The sequence below is a fragment of the Drosophila nasuta genome, chromosome X, assembly GCF_023558535.2.
Source record: "Drosophila nasuta strain 15112-1781.00 chromosome X, ASM2355853v1, whole genome shotgun sequence".
Classification (NCBI taxonomy): Eukaryota; Metazoa; Arthropoda; class Insecta; order Diptera; family Drosophilidae; genus Drosophila; species Drosophila nasuta.
Window position 1 is genome coordinate 982,501 of NC_083459.1, and position 20,925 is coordinate 1,003,425.

At 41.2% G+C, this 20,925-nt stretch overlaps 1 protein-coding gene across 5 annotated transcripts in view; it reads left to right on the forward strand.

Annotated features, from left to right (window-relative positions):
* LOC132796266 (homeobox protein cut) overlaps positions 1-20,925 on the forward strand; it is an 87,576-nt gene that overhangs the window by 20,166 nt on the left and 46,485 nt on the right. For 4 of the 5 annotated variants that reach the window (XM_060807370.1, XM_060807367.1, XM_060807366.1 and 1 more), the window contains one exon: positions 12,866-12,928. The exons of the other annotated variant lie outside the window; for it this stretch is intronic. In XM_060807370.1, coding sequence (XP_060663353.1) covers positions 12,866-12,928 — 63 coding nt within the window. The remainder of the gene's footprint in view (positions 1-12,865; positions 12,929-20,925) is intronic. 5 annotated transcript variants of the gene reach the window in all.

Sequence of the window (20,925 nt, forward strand, 5' to 3'; positions counted from 1 at the left end):
GTTGTTGTTGCTGTTGTTGTTGCTGTTGTTGTTGCTGCTTTTCTTGTGAAAACTCGTTTCGAATGTTATGCAAATTGAGAGCTGAACTGAACCGCAAAGCAACTAAAGCCAACTGAGCTGAGAAATCAAATTAAAACGCAAGCGAACGCATCATTTGCACTGCTTCCCTCTTCCTCTCCCTCTCGCTCTCTTTGAGCTTCATTGTCAGCCCTTATGCATGCCTTACCCCCAACCCCCTCGGGAACTGCAACCCCCTCTCGCTCAGACTATAAAAGTGCTGCTCCTAGCAGCCAAGCTGAATCCCCTTCGGAGCACATTTTTAATTTGAATTTCCGTTGAGCATAAAAATCTCATGTGGCTGTCTCGTATGTGTGTGTGTGTGTGTGCGAGTGTGTGTGTGCCTAATAAATCTATAAAGTGGCAAACGCAAGTACACGCATTATTACTTTGATTTTTTATGATGAAGACAGGAAGCGACGTCGTCGTCGTCGTCGTCAGTCCAAGCAACCCACACAAGAGCAAACTATAAAATCTGTATCTGCAGACTTAAGTATCTGTATCTGTGACTGCGACTGCGACTGTAGCTGTAGCTGTAGCTGTATCTTTAGCTCTTGCTGCCTTTGTTTTCGTCGCGTTGATTGCTTTGATTTGACGCTGAGCTGAGCTTCATCATTCGGTTTTTTTTGGAATTGGGATTGGGATTGCTTTCAATTTATTTTGAACTTCCGTTTGTTCTACATTGACATGGCAAAGTCGCGTTCAAATCGAATTCAATTAAGTGTCTTTCCGCCGCCACGTCCGCTCCACGAATATATCGTATATATGTAGTATATATTTAACTATCGCAACTGATTTACCAGTTAAACGCAACACTTTTTCTGCTCCCCTCCCTTTCCCCATTCGTTAGCGTTTTCCGTTGCCGTTCCCTTCATCTTCATCTTTGCTTCGCTTCGTTTTCCTCATTGTTTTCTCGACTTGGCAATTGATCATACTAATGATTATTATCTGAGCATCGTAATCGAGCCAACTAACGAACTGACCATCACATGAGAGAGAGAGAGAGAGAGAGAGAGAGGGAGAGGGAGAGGAAGCTGCTGCTGCTGATGATTTAAGTCAACTTAGCTCGATTGTTGCTCATTGTGCGATTGTTAAACACCGGATGTTTAGCTAAGATCACAGATGAACACCACAAAATCAAATCAAATAAATATCAAGAATGATATAGCGCTCTCTCTCTCGCTCTTTTCTTATGTAACTTGAACTTGGCATCGAAAACGAGCAAATCTTTGGCATACGTAAACTAAAAATACTATATATTATCAATTTTGAACGTATGTGTGGAACTTTCCATAGGAAATCTGTAGAACTTTCCATAGGTAAATTTGAATATGCATCAAATTATATGAATTAATAATAAATAGCGAGCAAAGATTGAAGTTGATTGGTTGGCAAATCGTACATATATATATAGAGTACATATATGCTATAGGAAATACATTCAGAATGCGAGCGAAAGAGAGAAAATGTGAGAGAAAAAAAGCCAAAGGCAAAAGGCAATTTATTGCTAGTGGAATTCTATCCACAAGTATGTATGTGTGTGTGTGTGTGTGTGTGTGTGTGTGTGTGTGTGTGCGCCTCCTCTCTATATACCGAATGGTGGAAATCCTGCGCGCTCGAAAAAGAAATAAATTTTTCTTATGTGCCGCGATTTTCTTTTGCTACTCGATTTTCATTTCTGCTAACGCGCGCAATCAAGAACTGGGAACAGCAGCTGTCCCCCCCTCCCTCCCCCTCCCTCTCCCTCACCCTCCCTTTCTCATTCACACACACAGAGACAGACACGAAGCTGCCTCCTTGCAGCTCTCGAGAGTTTTTCGCCATTTTGTCCCTCTGTCTTTGCCTCCCACTTCGGCTCCTTGGATATTTCCCTGTGAAACGAACAATTTTTTCATTTGCTTTTTACACATATCGAGAAATATCCTTGAATCGAAATATATACGGCTCCTCCCACGGAAAAATCTATACGTCAGAAAGAAACAGCAGCCGGTCATAAAAAAAGCAGAAGAAGAAGAAGCAGAAGCAAATAAAAAGAAGGAAAATACAAAAACAGGAGACGAAAAAGCCGAAAGTGAAGATGAAATAAAATAAAGCAGCAGCCAAAGCAGAGGCAGAGGCAGAGTCAGAGACTGAGCGACTGAATGGGAATCACAGAGATAGAAGAGGGAGATGGGAATGGGAAATGGGAATGGGAATGGGGGCAGGGAGGGAGGTCGACTAGGGAGCTGGCAAAGGAAATAAAACACACACACACACACACACACAGAGAAGAGGAGAGTAGGAGGGAGAGGGGGAAAAAATGTGAAAACGTACGAGAACAGAAAGAAAACCGAACGAAACGAAACTCGGATAAAAATAGGGAGCGCATAAAAATTGGCAGCAGCTTTGCAGCCAGCGTGGTGAGGGGGACGGGCACGGGGACGGGGGTAGGGGGCTGACTGGGCAGACAGCGTCGCAGACAAGCAGAGGTTCCCCTCTCCCCCTCTCTACGGGCAACCACACCCCATTTGGCAGCTGTACCGCCCAGAGAGCTGAGGAGGAAAGGTTGAAGGCAGCCGACAGCAATGTAGGGAGCGATGCGATGCGAAGGGGAGGGAGAGGGGAGCGAGGGGGCTGCTGCCATCGTCTCGGATAAAACGACAAATGTGAAAGGACATTGTCGTCGTCGTCGTCGTCGTCGTCGTCCTCGACATCGTCCTGCCACACAGACTTCTCTGCTCGTTATTACCGACGACGACGAAGTTACAATCATGGCTCGCTCGTAGCTACATTCCCCGATAGTGATGAGTGGTAAGGTGGGGAGGGGAACAGTGGGGAGGGGTAGCTGCTCTGTGTGCTCGCTGAGTGCGTCGACACCGTCGATGTTGGAGCTTGTAAAATAACCAACGAGTCGAGTCGAGTCGAGGACGACGCCTTGTATTGACAGCGTTTCTTTTTTTGTGTTTTACTAGCTGCACATTTCGATAGTACTTACTATCGATAACTGCATATCGAGGAGACATAATGATAAGTAGGTTATTATTATGCTTTCCCTTGTTAATTGCCATTTAGACAGCTTAAATTAAATATTTAAGATTCAGTTGGAAAACAACTTTGACTAAAGATTGCACATTTCGATAGTACTTACTATCGATAACTGCATATCGAGGAGACATAATGATAAGTAGATTATTATTATGCTTTCCTTTGTTAATTGCCATTTAGACAGCTTGAATTAAATATTTAAGATTCAGTTGGAAAAAAACTTTGACTAAAGATCAAGAATTGCTATCGATAAGTTTCGATCGTTTGCTGTGCTAGCGATAGTATTTATTTTGTATAGTATTAACTTATTTGTTTATATTATTAATATTTGCCATTTAAATTTGTTGATTAACACAAGCAAGTTTTGTGTTTTGAAATAAGTAAATTTTGTCAAATTATAAACTATTTAGTTTATCTATCGATAGTAACAACTTTAGCTTGGCTAATGAATTTTTGGTTTTAACATTTTAGATTTAACAAAACATGTTTCTTGAAAGGTAATAGCGAAATTTACAGATGTTATTCAGCAATAAAATAAAATAATATAAATAGAATCGTTTAGAAGCTTAAACAAATTTACAGAATTTTAAAGAGTTCGAGTTGAGTTCTTTAGTCAAACGCATACTACCAAATGTGGCATATGAAGATGCAAGATTGCGTGAAGGAGAAAGAGGAGGAGGAGGAGAAAGAAGAAGCAGCAGCAGCAGCGCAATAGGAGACCTCGTAATTTTACAAGTTTTGGCTTTTCCTTTTTTGCTCGCCTGCTATTTTTTTTTTTTTCTTTTTTTATATCTGAGAGTATGTGTGACGCGCCCCAAATGTCCTTCCCTGGGCACGTGTGTGTGTGTGTGTGTAGGGCTCTACTATATATATAGAAATATATATATATATATATATATATATGTACATATGCTCCTGCTGGCATTTCGTACATTTCGTTTCGTTTCGATTCGTTTGCTTCGGTATTTATCGACCAATGATATTGGAAATATGTCAGAGATGCGCACAAGGCGCCAGCAGTCGCTGCGCTCGGACCCCCTACCTCCCCATCCCTACCCCTGCCCCTGCCCCTGCCCATGATGAGTCCTGGCTAGCCCTCGAGAACTGACAGGCCACAGCCACAGTTAGCCAGCCACACACACACACACACAGACACACTGAGAAGAGTCAGAAACGGGAGTCGGAGTCAGAGTTGGAGTCGGAGTCAGTTCGGCTCCTGGGTCGGTTCTGTGGTTCAATGAGTAAAGGCAATGGCAAGAAGGGTGGGTGGTAAGGGGTAGAAAGGGGAAGGGCGGGGGGGATTGTCGGTCGCTCGTTTCGTTCGACGGTCGGTGCGCATCGATTCGTTTTTGAGTGTTTGGGACGCAAGTTGGAGTTGCCGTTATTCCTCCTCCTGCTCCTGCTCCTCTTTATTTTTATATTCGCATATGTGTATGCACGTATGTATGTGTGAGTTAGCATCCCTCGCACACACACACACACACTTGTATACATGTTGTCAGCTCATACGCCCCTTTGCTCTGTCGTTCTCTGCCGCTGCCGCAGCCTCTGCCGGCGTCGCAGCTGTCGTTCGAGCAAGCAAGTGTGTGTGTGATTTTTTCCCTGTGCCATTTTGATTGGAAAATCGTACGCAATTGGAAATTTTTGCTATTGGCTGTGCGTTCGATACGAACACGAACACACACTCACACACTCACACTCACACACACTGAAGCAGGCGGGGAGAGTGCGAAGCGAAGCAACGTGACGCTCACTCGCGCACTCATATTATGGAAAATCAATCAGCAGCAGCAATAACAACAACAACAACAAGCAATTCACAAAAAAAGAAATAGCAAACCGTAAAACAAACTCAAACAACGTTGCGCTCTCCTCTCTGCTCTGCTCTCACAGATTTCGGGCTGCACTCGCTCTTGCGCTCTGCATTGCACTTGGCTTACAAGTTGCTTTTTTTTTCGTTTTTGTTTTTGTTGTTTCTTTGGTGCGGCCAAGAAAATTGCAGGCAAAGAAAATAAAATAAAATACAACAGAGAAAGCACTCGAAAAATAAAGCTCAATACAAAACGGGCCATTGAGTGGGAATAGTAGAATACTACGAGTACAAGCGAGCGAGCGTCTCTGTGAGCGAGAGTGAGTGAGCGCGACTCTGGTGTGTGTTTTTGTGTTTTTGGTGAGCACAACGCTGAGCGAGCGAACGAACGTGTGTGTGTGAGCGAGCGAGCAAGAGCTCACATTGCGTGTGCTAACTGCGCTCTCAACCAGTCTCTGCCGTGTGGTGTGTGTGTGTGTGAGATGCGAGTGCGAGTGCTGAGAGAGTGAGAGAGTGTGAGAGAGAGCGCGGGGCCCTGCTGCTGCAGTTGATAAGACACACACATATGTATGTATGAACGACGCCTCTCTGCTGTTGTTGTGTGCGAGTGTGTGTGTGTGTGCGTTCAATGTATGTTCGATACGTTGAAGCAGAGCAAATGAATGAAAGAGACTCTTGTGTGTGTGTGTGTTTGCTTGGGTGCGATGCGGAGCGGGGCGGAGCGTGGCGAGGCAGGGTAGCTGCACTCTGAGCTCAGCTGAGTCCGTTCTTTGGCGAGGGGTCGTCGTCGTCGTTGTCGTCGTTTGACGTCGCTCTCTTTTCACTACGTATGCGAGTGTGAGTGTGTGTGTGTGTGTGTGTGTGTGCGGACATCGACTGCGTCGCCGTCGTCATTATGAACATCATATATAGATAGATTTTTAACAAACCTGATTGGATGTTATTGACTGGCGCACACACACACACACATACGTCCACTTGTGCTGGCTGATTCGTTCGCCTGCCTTGCATGTGTGTAAGCGTCTCTCTGTGTGTGTGTGTGTGTGTGTGCCCCTCTCGTCGCGTATGTGTGTTGGCCCGTTGAAATATATTGACAGAACGACAGAATGACGACCGCTTGTGTGTGTGTGTGTGTGTGTGGCCACCAACTACGGAAAATGGTCGATCGCATGAATGGGCGGTACAGTGGGGTAGATAGGGCGATGCGGTGAGCTAATGTGTGTGCTGATTGCGGGCGGTGCCAATGGACACACGTACCCACACACATATGTATGTAGCTACACACACACACACACACACACGCATGGACACTGTAAGGATTTCGTTGTGGGGAGAAAAACGAACTACATTTTATTCAGCTTCGAACAACCAACGACCACATTCATAGATAAATATTTTAAAATGACTAAAAAAAGCATTCAAATGTAAGCATAATAAATACTATTACAAACAATACTAAAATAAACTCTCGTAAATAAATAAGTAAAGTTAGGTATTTTGATAATATTAAAAACATATGAATATAATACAAAATAATCAATAGTATTTCAATATTTAATTTTTACATAGTACTAAAATGTTTTTATATAAAACAATTTACAGAAACATTGAAACATTAAAATAAAAAGTAAAGCGCAGTTAAATATTACAATATTACAAAATAACAAAAATTTAGAAAATTCAGAAATTGAAGTTTTACGAAAAAATAATATGTTGTATAAAAAAATTCAGATAACATTCATTTCATTTTTATATATTTATTATGTAGTAGATATAATACAAATTTATAATTATACGCCTTAAAACCAATTGACAATTTGAGAGCCCAAAATATTTAATATGAATCATGAATTTAAATGATTTTATTGTTCGCGTTGCGTAAACATTTGATGTAAGAGTTGCGAGTCCCTAAAAAATAGAAATGATCGCTTCATGGATAAATAATTTAGACTTAATCATGTTCAGTGGAAAATATCTGAATCATGCAAAATGTGCCAGATAAAAATGGTAGCCAAACAATAGGCAATTGAGTCATTGAATGTTTGCCAAAGATATTACTACTGATGACAGAAAATAACGTATGAACTGAAATTGGGTTTATCTAGAGCAAGATAATAGTACTATATAATCAATATTGTTCGCAATTTCTCAATGTTTCTACGTAAAATTCTAAAGCAGAATTCGGGAGCTATGCGTTGACATTGAATTGAAAGCGATTGCATGGTTGGCAGCTGAGTTCCTTGGGGTTATTATGTGTTGCAAATGGTCACACGAAGCCCCAATTACACGCACACGCACACGCACACAGACGCAACGGCAACGGCAACGCACGAGGTTGAAAACCAATCGCAAGTCGTTCCAATAAAACCAATACCAGTCGAGTATATAGAAAGTTGGGGATGGTGGTGGGGGGTAATGTGATGCCTGTAAAGGCGTTGCCAATAATATTGAAAGCAATCCATATGTACATAATACACACACACACACACACATACGCACACGCATGTGAGGTTATGTTGTACATGAGGCTGAAAGGTTAACAGCACTTCCTCGTTTTTTGCTCCATCCCCAAACTCTGATTTTTATATGATTTTTTTTTGCTGTCCCTACACACAGAGAGCTTCGTTCGCTCGTGCGTCGCGTTCGTCCAATCGAATTCAATTGACGCTCAATTTTTATGTGCTGAGAACACACAAACACAAGCACACACAAAAGCAGAAGCAGAAGCAGAAGCAGTAGCAAAAGCAAAAACACAAACTCACTCACAGAGAAAAGTCACCTGCAAATTGCGTCCAATGGCTGCCAATATGTTAAATGAAGCAACAGAGAAAAAGCGAAGCGAAGAAGCAGAAAGCAAAAAAAATACAGACACCCTCCCCCAGTGGGGTGCCCCAATCAGCAGAAAGAGGAAAAAAAAGAAATGAAAAAGCAGCGAGCAAAAGCACCCAATAATCATCGACGCCACTTTACCCCACTGTACCCCAAAACCAAACCAATCCAATCCAATTTGATGTATGTACAAGTCTCTCTATGTGTACGCGTGTGTGTGTGTGTGTGTGTGAGTATTTCTTTTTACTTCGCCTGCTACATTTTTTTTTGTTGTTTTGTGTTCGTCGCTCTCTCTGGGCGCAGTTTTGTCGTCCTTTTCTCCCTTCTTCACTCGCAAGCGCATGTATTGAATTTTTATAAAAACAGCAAAAAAAAAATGAAAGAAAAAAAATAGAAATGAGTGGGGAAGAAAATCAGCAGCCAGACAGCCATAAAAACGCTAGCGCCACTTTCACTCGGCTCAATGCAGCAGCAACAACAACAACAACAACAGGAGGCTAAGAACAACCGTTACAGCAGCCACTGAGAGCAGAGCGACAGCGACAGCGACGCCGACGCCGACGTTAACAGCGCCTTAAAGCGTCGCCTTGCGTCGCGTCGCATCTCATCGCGTCGTCTTAAAGCGCCGATTTTTTCTTCTTTTTTTTCGTTCGTTTTTGGTGTCCGTTTTGTGTGTGTGTGAGAGAGTATGAGTGAGAGAGAGAGCGCCAAGGCGAAATGAGTGAAGTTTTTTTTTGCTTTACGGGTGGTTTGTCGAAAAAAAACGTGAACGAAGAGGAGGAAGAAGGAGTAGCAATACATACCCAACATCGATTTCGATTGGGAAGCCATCAACGGCAGCAGCGCCAACGTCAGCGCTGGCGTCAACAGCACCACCAACAACAACAACAACAATGTGAAGGCAATAGGGCTTCGTGCGTCGTCGGGTGCTCTCTCTCTCTCTCTCTTTCTTTCATTCGTTCGTTCGTTCGGCGCTCTTTGCGCGCCCTTCGTCTGCTTGTATGCTTTTTTTTTGCCTTTTGCGTTTTTGGGGGCATTGAATTGAAGGGCGGCTTGGTTAGGGCAAGCAGTAGATGAGGTAGTGGGAGAGGGAGAGGGAGCGGGAGCGGGAGACCAAAAGGTTGACAAGTTTTGCGCCCAACCAGCGATGAGAAGAAGGACGAATGGGGCGGGTGTCGATATATATTAAGTATATACATGTGCATGTGTGTTGGTGTGTGTGTTGGTGTGTAGGGAAGCGACAAAATAAAAATAAGCAATGGCGAAAGTCGAGAGAAAGAACGAGCGAGCGACGAAGACGAAGACGAAGACGAAAGAAAGAAATGTAATCAAGTGCACGCACACAAATGCAGAAAGATACGTATGATAAAAATAGTAGCATGCTTTTAGGTGCTAAGCAGCGCACTCAACACTCAACAGCGAAGCCAAAAGGAGTCTGCCTCTATCTCTATATCTCTCTCTCTCTCTCACTCTCGCACACGCACACACTAGCGTGCGTCTCATGTTATTTATGTCATTATTGAATATGCGTTCGAGGCGCAGCCAACCCAAATCCAGAGATGCCAGCGCAGCCAAAGCCAAGCAGCTTAGACATGTGTACGAACACACACACACACACACAGCTACATGTTATGTATAGCACACACACGCACACACTTATACAGTTTATACATACATATCTTATAGCATGCGTTTTTATGCTTATTCGATTTTATTCGAGTGCTCACACACACACACACACACACATTCGCATCGAGAGATAGAGCTTCAGGATTTGCTGCTGCTGCCGCTGCTTTCCTTTCATTCAGTTGGCGTCGCAGCACCCCAACCCATCCCCCATCCCCCCTTCCCCTATCCATCCACTGACTGCGACTCCGATTTCTTTTCACTTGGCAGATTTTTCTTTTGCTTTTCATTTCTCGCATTTTTTTTTTTGCTTTCTTTGCTTTTTATTTATTTCGTTCGGTGTTACATTTTTTTTCCTGATATTTTTTCAGCTTCTACTTCTTCTTCTGCTGCTGTTGCTTGCTTCCTTTTTTGCTGGGGCACTTGTGCTCCGCCCCGTTTTATTGTAGGGATTTTGCTTTATACATGCACATGAGTATGTATGTGTGTGTGTGTGTATATAATATATATGTATCCTATACACATGCTATACTACATAAACGTGCGCTCAATATATATTGTGTGTATAGATATTGTAGATATGTACAGGCATTTCTTCTCTTCCTTTTATTATTGCCATTTTTATTTTATTTATTTTCCTTCTTTTTTTTTGGTTCTCTTTGCTGCTTCGTTTTTTGGTATTGGGCGCTGGCCACTGCCCGAACCCGATTCCTGGCTTCCGTATCCTTACACTATCGAAAGCTGTCACTTCGTATTGGTTTAAAGTTTTCGCCCAACTTGGGTTGCAACTCTCCACATTTCGTGACTTGATGCGATTCGTAAAGTTGTCTGTGCTCTTCGTTGCGCATACATTTACTTACTGCAACTATGACTTTACAATTTAAGCCATTTTTGGCAAAGTCTACACTACTCTCCACTTCTTTATATACTGAAGCACGAAGTAATTGATTCATTTATACTTTTTAAAGCATTTTTAGGAAAGTCTACACTACTCTCCACAAAGTCTCCACTACTCCAAATATTAAAACACGAAGTAATTGCTCTGTTAATCCTTTCAAAGTATTTTTAGCAAAGTCTACACTACTCTCCGCAAAGTCTCCACTACTCTATATACTACAATTCGAAGTAATTCCTCCATTTTGCGTCTTAAAGCATTTCCACGAAAGTCTACACAACTCTCCACAAAGTCTCCACTACTTTCCACTTGTGAAAATTGCTTAGTTTTGCGCAAACCAATCAATTTACTCCCCCATTTAGCAACTCTACACTAGTTGTCACAAGTCTACACTCCAGAATTGCGCCTTCGTTTAGCGCTTGAGTTGCCACATTATGCATAATAATCTATCGGGCGCAAACAGAGTTGAGAAATCTCTACACTACTACGCACTAATTAACTAGATCTGTGCTTATATCCGTTAAGTAGCTCAAGGTTTTGTCACACCCATCACTAAAACTTAAAACTAACTAGCTAACTGACGCCATTGCCTAATCGTATCTACTATAGTCTAAGTACACACACAGATACACAGTCGCCATATATATATGGCCGATTTCTTTTAAATCATTATATGATGCCGTATGTACGACGCCTTTTATAAGCGACATAAATCTTTCAACATGTTTAGTCAACAACTAAACAATTTATGACAACTGTGTGTGTGCACGATTAACTGATATAGCTCTATATCTACATCTATATATCTATACTTGGATATATATAAATCGGGGAAGTGAAGTGGAGAGAGAGAGAGAAAGAGATTGCGGCTTATCTGCTGCGTCCGTTTATTTATACACCTATTTGTTTGAACACTAAGCTACACATTATTTTGTACATATCATTTGCGAAGATAACCCAATCTTATCTTTATATGCGCGACTTAAGTCGCTTAACTGAACAGTCACATCTCCATATATACATATATGTGTATCTGTATCTGTATCTGTTGTCGCTCTGACGTTTTGCTGCCTGTGACCAATAGACAATGAAATCACATCAGAATGGGGCGGACTTGCGACTGACTTGATTACGTCTCTATATAAATATGGCAGCTATTTTCTGGGGCGATATCTTATGCAAACATTCTTCATATTCAGTATATATTTCAGTATCTTTAGCAATATTTAAACGCGACACGTCGCCATTGCCACACCAAAAAACAAAAAAAAAAAAACTGCAGTAATTCTCATTCTCATTCTCTTATTCCTCCCATAATAATAAACCTTGTCCGCCGCTCAAAACAATTTATAGCGCTTATAACACCTGACTATAGTCTCATCTACCTCCCTACCTCCCCTCCCTCCCCTCTCTTCTCTCTTCTTTCTTTATTTTGCTGCTGCTGCTGCGGCTGCCACAAATAAAATTGATAAAATTTGTGTAGAAGAAAAATAATCCCAAGAAGCATTTAATTTTTATAATTATGATGATGATGATGATGATGTTGATGTATTTGTACAAAATGGTTGTTCGCTTTGCTATAGTGTTAACTACACACACACACAGTAGCTGGTATTATATGTACACATTATATATACACACACACCCACGTTTTATTTCATTTCATTTCGTTTGTTCGTTCTTTTTGGAGCTTTAGATTTGATTCCATTTTGTCGTTTATCACAAATGCTGCTGACATGCGTACATACATACAAATATATATTGTATATATATATATATATCAACCACCCCACCCTTCCCCGCTCTCTCTCTCTTTCACGCTCACTCTCGCTCTGTGTGTGTTGTAGAAGTTTTCGCGTTCAGATTTTTTTTGTACAATGATTATCTGCATCAGTTGTTAATTGTTATTTGACGCGTTTTAATCGGCTACCGACGTGTCTCGTGCTCGTATCCACAAATCCCGCGTTCGCTACCGAAATTCAGCTACAAATTCACTTCAACCAAAAATACCAACAAATTTGAAGCCTTTTCTTCTACCTCTCTCTCTCTCAACTACTTTTAAGTCATCAATTGAAGCTCGATCGCCATCAAATCAGTCACGATCACATCTTTTGCTATATACTATATAAGGAGAATTGTCTATTCTTATGACATTTGCAGAAGATCAAAACTGTTTTTGTGGTACAAATTGTTCTATTTTAAATAATTGTTATATTTTATTATATTATATTATATTATGTATCATTTCATTCCTATAACAGAGGTGTATTTAAGATAAGAATTTATTATATTCTATATATATTCTTTTTCTAATACAAAATTGTCTTATTAATAAGACTTGAAGAACACAAATATAAAAAATATTATTTATTGAGCTCATTTCATAAAGAATATTAATATAGAATCAGCTAAAATTATTATGTTTCCAATACAAAATTGTCTTATTAATAAGTTGTAAAATGTTCAAAGTTTTTTATTGAAATTTTGAATCTTTATGTTTCAAATACTTTTGCCACCTTTTATTGATAACATAAGTTAATAATTCTATTATTTACTTGCATTTGCATTTTTTCTGTTTCATTTCATCTTAATTAATGAAATCTCTTTTTCGAAACTCTTTTCAGGTAATTGCAACGCACAAAGTGAACCATAATTTAGGCAACTGGGTTAACCAGCGACCAGAGATCGTAAGTTTGTTAAAAAAGAGTGAGCCAAGAAAAAAAAGAAGAGTACATAAAAAAAAGAGGGAAAAAGAGGTTTGTACGCTCGTCTGTTCCTCTTTCTTTCGTTTTTTTTTCTTTTTTTTGTTGGTGTTTATTTGAAGTCTGCGAGGACACACACAAAATGATGATGATAACTATAAGGTTCCCATTCCCTAACTGAGCGAGACTCCGTCTGTCTGTCCGTCCGTTTGTCTGTCTGTCTGTCTGACTGTCTTTTTGCCTGTGCATTCATTCATTTGCGTTTCATTCATGTCCTCATCAATGCGACACACACACACACACGAACACACACGCACACAAAGAGGCAGGCACAACAAAAAAATATGTCAAAACTTGTCTCGTCTGCCTGCCATTAGCAGCAACCACAGCAACAACAACCACAGCAACAACAACGCAGCCCTTGGCAACAGCAACAGCAACAGCAAGAGACGTGCAACACGCCCACGCCCATGCCCACGCCCACGCCTTCGCCCAAGTAGGCGCAACAACAACATCATCAACATTATCATGTTGATTATGAGCTGATGATCAAGATCATCAGACGTTTTAAAGGTTTAAAGCTAAAGTTTTCAAGGCTGCCTTTTTTTTTTTTGTTGTATTTTGGACTCGGGATTTTTTTGTGAATGAAGTTAACGCTTTTTAACTCTTTAGTTGGCGTCGCCTTAAATGTAATTTATGTGGCAAGGCGACAATAGACGAACAGCAGCACCTTTCTGCTTGCAACACACACTGATTGCAGCTACTGTGCAACACACTCGCTCTCTCTCTTTCGCTCTCTCTCTCCCCCCGCATTCATTATATGCAAATTTCAATTATTTGCACAAATCAGACGCACAAGATCTCTCTTCACAACAACAGCAGACGACGACGACGACGACGACGCATTATTATCATCATCTTCGACTTCATTATGGCAATCCGCCTTCATCCCCCCACTCCCCATCACTCCGCTCCACTTCATCAGCAACGATCAGCAGAGAACAGAAAAAAAAAAAAGCAGCGACAAACGTTCAATTCAATTTCTGTTGCTGTCGTTGCCCGTTGAATCGTTTTTATCGGGGCAAACAGGAAGAGCCATAATATAATTTATTGTATTAATTCCCTGCCTCCCTCGCTTCAATACTTCCCTCTCCTCTCCTCTCCTCTCCTTTCCTCCCCTCTGCTCTCCTCTTCGCGTGCCCCGCATAATATTTTCAGCCACGACAGCGACAGCATCAATTGTTGTTGTTGCTGTAAATTTCATTGATATGCCAATAGCCAAAAACATTTACTTATAATTCTTTTTTCTCTCTCTCTCTCTCTTTGCACTACTTTATAATTTTTGTTGTTTTGCTCTTTTTTTTTGTTGTGTGTTGTATTAATTTAAACATAAACTTGGATTTCCTGTTGCCGATATGCAAAAACCGAACCGAACCGAAATAAAAAAATGAAGAGAGCTTTGACTGATTCTCGTTCTCGTTCTCGTTTGTTCTCGCTTTCGACATAATTCTTTCGATCGAATTTCACAAAAATACATCAAAAAAAACAGAATTTGCTGCCCCGATTCTATGTTCGCTGGGAGGAAATTAAATTAAGCGCTTGTCTCGCTTTTGTTTTTTTTTTTTCTCTGGGTTTTTTTTTCATTCCTCTTCTCTTCTCGATTGTCGTCGTGTATTGTTTCGCTGATGAAACGAGCGCATTAAGCGGCAAAATTGCGTGGGAGCATCGATTTTGATTTGATTTATGCTGAAGGTCAGAGGCGACTCAACTCAACTCAACTCAGCTCGACTCGAAGTGAACGCAAAGCGGGGCAAACGTTGCTGGTTGCTGTTGCTGGTTGCTCGTTGCTGTTGCTGCCACACGACAACGGCAGCAACGATGTCTGGCTGCCGGAACCAGAAGCCGCAAGTGCAATATGCCACGAAAAGAGGCGCTGCCACACATGCGGCATGCAACACACACACACACACACACACACACACACACACACACACACACACACACACACACACACACACACACACACACACACACACACACACACATAGTTGCTGACAAATTGCAAACAGTCGCAACTGCAACTGACGACAGTTTTGTTGACACAAAAGTTGTTGTTGCTGCTACCGCTGTGTTTGTTTTTTCGTGCCGCACTTTGGGGCATGAGTTCAAACGAGTGTGTGGCATAATAATGCTGACATGTTGCACATTATTGAATGCCCAGGCGTGGGCGTGCCAGCGAAAGTAATAAACTGAAGAACAAAAAAGATTGGTGCAGGAAAGGGGAAGGGAGAAAGGAAGCAGGTGAAAAATTGCAAGTTATATGATAGATTGAAGAACAAATATAAAAATATATAGTTGAAACTATAGATGACAAACAAATTCAGAATCTTTGACGCTCCCACCAAGCTGTGGAAAAGGTGCAGGAAAGGGGAAGGGAAAAAGGAAGCAGGGCAAAAGTTTCAGTTATAAACTGAAGAACAAATATTGGATAAAAATAGTAGAAAATATAGAAAATTACATACAAATTTAAAATCTTTAATACTCCCACCAAGCTGTGGAAAAAGTGCAGGAAAGGGGAAGGGAGAAAGGAAGCAGGGCAAAAATATAAGTAACAAATTGAAGAACAAATATTGGATAAAAATAGTAGAAAATATAGAAAATTTCGAATCTTTGACACTCCCACCAAGCTGTGGAAAAAGTGCAGGAAAGGGGAAAGGAATAAGTAGGCAGGACAAAAATAAGTTGCAATTTATTGAGAATTGTAGAAAATGCCAATTTTAGATGCAAGTTGAAAGCAAAGGATTTTAGTTATATTCTCAGTAAAAGCGCTTGAATGAAGATTTAAAGATTGCGACTTTAGTTGGCAACCGAACTCAAGTGGAGTTGAGGGAATGTTTTGTTCAGCGTTCGTGTGACATTGAAAACCCAAAATGCAGACAGCCAAGAGGGGGTTGAGAGGTGGTTGTGGGTGTGTATGTGTGTGTGTGTGTGTTTTTGTTGGCCATCAAAATGCGTGCAACATATTTGCGCGACCTGCGCATGTTGTTGACACTGCCAAGGCTGGGAAGCCAGCGGCTTGTGGTGCTTGCCGAGTGAGTAAGGAAGCGAGGATGGATGGATATGGGAGGGGGGGAGTCAGTGTGGACCAGTGGGCACTGCAATTGACACAATTTTCGCACAGACAACAACAACAACGATGACGACGATGACGATGACGATGACGATGGCAAGGCCGGCCGGCCTGGCATTGACCAAGCAGCCGCACGTGGCAGTCGCTGTGTGTGATATGTGCTCTGCACACGATGATGATGATGATGATGATGATGATGATGATGATGATGATGATACACTCGCTGGCCACACACACACACGCATACGCATGCAATTGATTTGTACTTTGGGGTCAGCCAGCAACAACAGCAGCAACAACAGAATGCCAAACATGCCAAACAGCCCAATGGCAAAAGCAAGCAACACCCAGTGGGAACCAGGGATCAGCACTTAACAAACGTTTGCAGTATAAACTGAAGAACAAAAAAGATTGAAGAAATTTTCAAAAGTTATTGCTATGGAAAAGGTGCTGGGAAGGGGAAGGGAAAAAGAAAGCAGATGAACAATTTCAGTTATAAATTGAAGAACATTGGGAACCAGGGATCAGCTTTTTGAACACTTAACAACAGATTAACAAACAAAAGTTTGCAGTGTTTAAGATGCTGCTGAATTTGGCAAGGGTTTAAATTTTGTTTTGTTTATTTAAATGTTTGATAAAAACTGGAATTGTTTTATAAAATTGACAGTAGTATTATATAAAAATGTACATTATATATAGTCACATATTTGCTAGCCACTTTGCTTTACAGTTGTTTTTGCAATTGCGACTGGGGTAAGCAGCAACAGTTTGCCCAGTAGGAATTATAGATTAGCACTTAAGAACTAAGAAACGTTTTCAGTATTTCAACACTTAACAACAGAGTAACTAATAAAACGTTTGCTGTGTTTAAGACGCTGCTGAAATGTTGCCCACCAAAAGACTAGTGAAATGTGGGGTGCTTGCTGCTGATTTTAGCATGTTTAGTTTTCTTAGTTTAAAATAGAATAATGTAAGACAAAAGTAATGTATATAAAAGTATACGGTATATAGTTATTTCAGTGAGGTAAGCAGCAACAAATTACCCAGTAGGATTTAGGAGTCATCAACGTTTGTAGTATTTAAATCACTGCTGAAATCTGTGATGCTTGCTGCTGATTTTGGCATGTGTCTCAAAAGTTTAGTTAGTTTAAAATATAATAATGTAAAACAAAAGTAGAATAGTTTAATGCAAAGTAGTAATATAAAATAAAGTTGCATTGTTTTGCAGTTCATTCAGTTGACATGCAGTTGCCATTGGGATAATCATTTCACATGCAGTTGCCATTGGGGTAAGCAGCAACAGTTTGCCGTTTGCTCGACAGCTACGCACAACATGAAAACCGCAACAGACACAAGTGCCTTCTTCCCCTTTCCCCCCAAAAAATACTCCCCCCTCTGTGCACACACAATGTCTGTCTCCTCCTCCTCCTCCTCCTCTTCTTCTTCTTCTTTGGCCTGCCTCATCCCCTTTTGTCATGTGTTTGGCGCGCGAAAATTTCGCTGTTTTTGGTTTGTTGGTTGTTTGCTTTTTGTATTATGATTTTTTCGCGCGTTGCCCAGTTTTGCGTTGTTGTTGTTGTTGTTGTCAAGGGGTTAGTTAGGGGTTTGGGGTTGGGCTGGCTGTTTAGGCAACTTACTTAACTGGGCTCGAAACGAGGTCAACAACTTGGTAGGAACAACAACAACAGCAGCAGCAGCATAAAAAGAACAGATTAAACAGCAGAAGAACAGAACAAAAGCCGGCGACAAATGATGATGATCCATGCACACTAAGAGAGAGACAGAGAGAGAGAGAGAGAGAGAGAGAGAGAGCAGACAAAGACTGGAGACTGTTTGTGTGTGGGGAAGTCAGCTTCTTCTTCTTCTTGTTCTTCTTGTCAATTAGTGAAAATCGAATTAATATTGTAATACTTTAATGAAATAATGCATGCATGCAGACAGATACAGGAGGGGGGATAGGGGGATGGAGGGGGGAGGTTCACTGCGACAGTTATTTATGCGGAACGACAAAGATGAATCTGTGGATGTAGATGTTGATGAGAACGTGAACGTGAATGTGAATGTGACTGTGGCAATTGCCTTGTCTCCTCTCTCTCTCTCTCTCTGTCTCTCTGTCTCTCTGTCTCTTGCTCAAACTAAAGTTGATAAAAATAAACGAGACATATATATATACACATACATATATTTAGGAAGAGGGAGAAAGGAGCAAGGGGCGGAGAGAGATGAGGAAATGTAGTGCAAGCCTTTGTGCTGTGCTGCCTGGCGAATTGTTTGGGCGGCAACAACGTTGAACGTTGAACGTTGAACGTGGCAAGGTGTGGAATGTATGACAGGAATTGATATAAAATATGCTAATTGGTGCATAGACTGTACTCAGTCTCTCTCCGTGTGTGTGTGTGTGTGTGTGTTTCTAGTGGAGTGTGCGACTCCGTTGAGTGTTGACTGTTGAGTATTGAAAAGCCAATGCGAATGCGAATGCGTCCACGACAGGTTACTCAACTCTGTGCATCACTTATGCTTTAAGCGATCCATAGCAGAGCTTAACAACAGCTTAAAGCTGCTAAAAGCTAATGGCAAATCGGATTTAGCAAGCTACTTAGTAAAAGCTCTTCGATTGAGCAGTTTAGCAACAGCTTAAAGCTGCTGAAAGCTTTATCAAAGAGACTAAAATAAATGGTCAATTGTATTTATCAAGCTACTTAGTGAAAGCTCTTCGATTGAAGAGTTTAATAACAGCTTAAAGCTGCTGAAAGCTTTATACACTTTGCTTAAGTTTGATCAAGCTAATTATAAAATTGATATTTCACTCCTTTTTGATAAAAGCTAGTTGTCTAGTTGACTTTAGTTGTTGTAGCTTACAGCTGCTGAAAGCTTGTAGCATAATCGACTTAAACACTGCTTAAGTTGAGTTAAATGCAAAGCTTAAATTGATCTCTCTTGTGATTAGTTTTCTTAATAAGTTGAAAGCTGATGAAAGCTTGTAGCTTGCATTGACTTAAAGTTAGAGTTCTTCAAGTTCTAACACGCTAATTACAAATCTGTTACTGCCACTTGATAAAGCTTTCTGATTAAAGTCGTTAGCAGCTTTCGCTCTCATTTTCAGTCGAAGCTTTTTTATTTATATTCGTTTCTTGTTTTTTGGGCCAAGTTTTAATTAGATGCACTGACAGCGCAGAGTTTTACAACTTTGCTGTTAACTCAATTTTGTAGCAAGTTCGCAAAACTGACAACATTGTTGCTGTTGTTACAGTTGTTGTTGCTGTTGCTGTCATGTAATGCTGTCTATGGCGAGAACTATGCGAGAGGATGCCGTTTATGTAAATTATTGGCAAAAATGCATAACGGCAAACAATTGAAAATGCAATCAAGTGTTGGCCAAAATGGCCCTGTTGCTGTTGCTGTTGCTGCTGCTGTGGTTGCTGCTGCTGCTGCCAAATGGGCGACGGCAATGCAAAATTTGCATGCACCAACAGCAGCAGCAGCAGCAGCAAGAGCAGCAACAACGCTGCCAATTAATCAAGAAATTCTTAAATAATTATTTGCCTATTTTTATAGTCGCACCAAACCAGAGGCTGGTTGGCTGGTTGGCTGGCTGGCAATGCAAGAGGGGGATGGGGGGGGGTGGCAGCGGCCGACGCGGCTGACTGAGTGACTAGCACGACGACAACAACAGCAACATCAACAACAGCAACATCAACAACAACGACAACGACATCATCGTCTGTTGGAGTGTAAATTTGTTGTTGCCATAAGCCAGATACAAATCTATATGCACACATACACATATACACATTAGTATATATTTATATACACATTATATAGTATATGCATATATCTATATAGAAAGCATGCACTTTTCGATTTTCATTTTGTGATTTGCGTCCGTCTTCATTGTTGTTGTAAAAATAAGTCAGGCAGGCAAGCAAAGGCAGCAGCTAGAGCAACCGACCCCTGAATTCTTCCCTTCCCGCCTGCTGACTTTGTCCGCAGCGGCCAGCACAAACGAATTTTCTATGAAGCATTGCAGTTAGATGAGCCGTTTAGTGACAGTCAAGTCGTTCAGCAGCCACAGCAAGTGCAACAGAGACAGCAATAGCGAAAGAGACAGAAAGAAGGAGAGAGAGAGGGACTTGCTTCCATCTCTTTCTCTGTGTGTGTGTGTTGAGTGCATTGCCTCAGTCGCTGGCCGACTAATAATAATAAATATTTTTACAGAAATTAATTAAAACAACAACAACAACAACAACCAGAACAAGAACAGGAGCAACAACAATGGCGGAGTTTTTGCAGTTGCACAAATATATTGCGTATGCGTCATGTGGCACAAATGCAAGTGCTGCAGTGCTGCAGTGCGGGAGTGCGGAGGAGACTCTATTAAAATGTCAGCGGCGATTAACACGCTGTAAATGCGACATTAAAATGTGAATGTTAAAGCGCTGTAAAGTTGAATTGTGTTTTGTGTTTTGTGTTCCAGTCTCACACAGAAAACAAGCTCAGCATCTTGGCAATTACTCAAATTCAAATTAAGTGGCAAGCACACACACACACACACACACACACACACACACACACACACACATCGATTGTGAAGTTTCCCAAAAACCGAAATCCCTTGCAATCCAAAATGCCGCAACTTGTCTCGTTTTGTAAATAACAAATCAGGCATTTATAAATGATGTGAGCAGCATATATATATATATATAGCACCCCCTCTCCACCACCCCCAACCCTTTGCGCTGTCATCTATTGGCTCACCCCAAGCAAAAAGGAATCCAAGCCAAAAACCTCCCCAAGCCAAGCTAAATCAAGGAGACACACACACACACACACACACACACTTGAAACAAAAGCA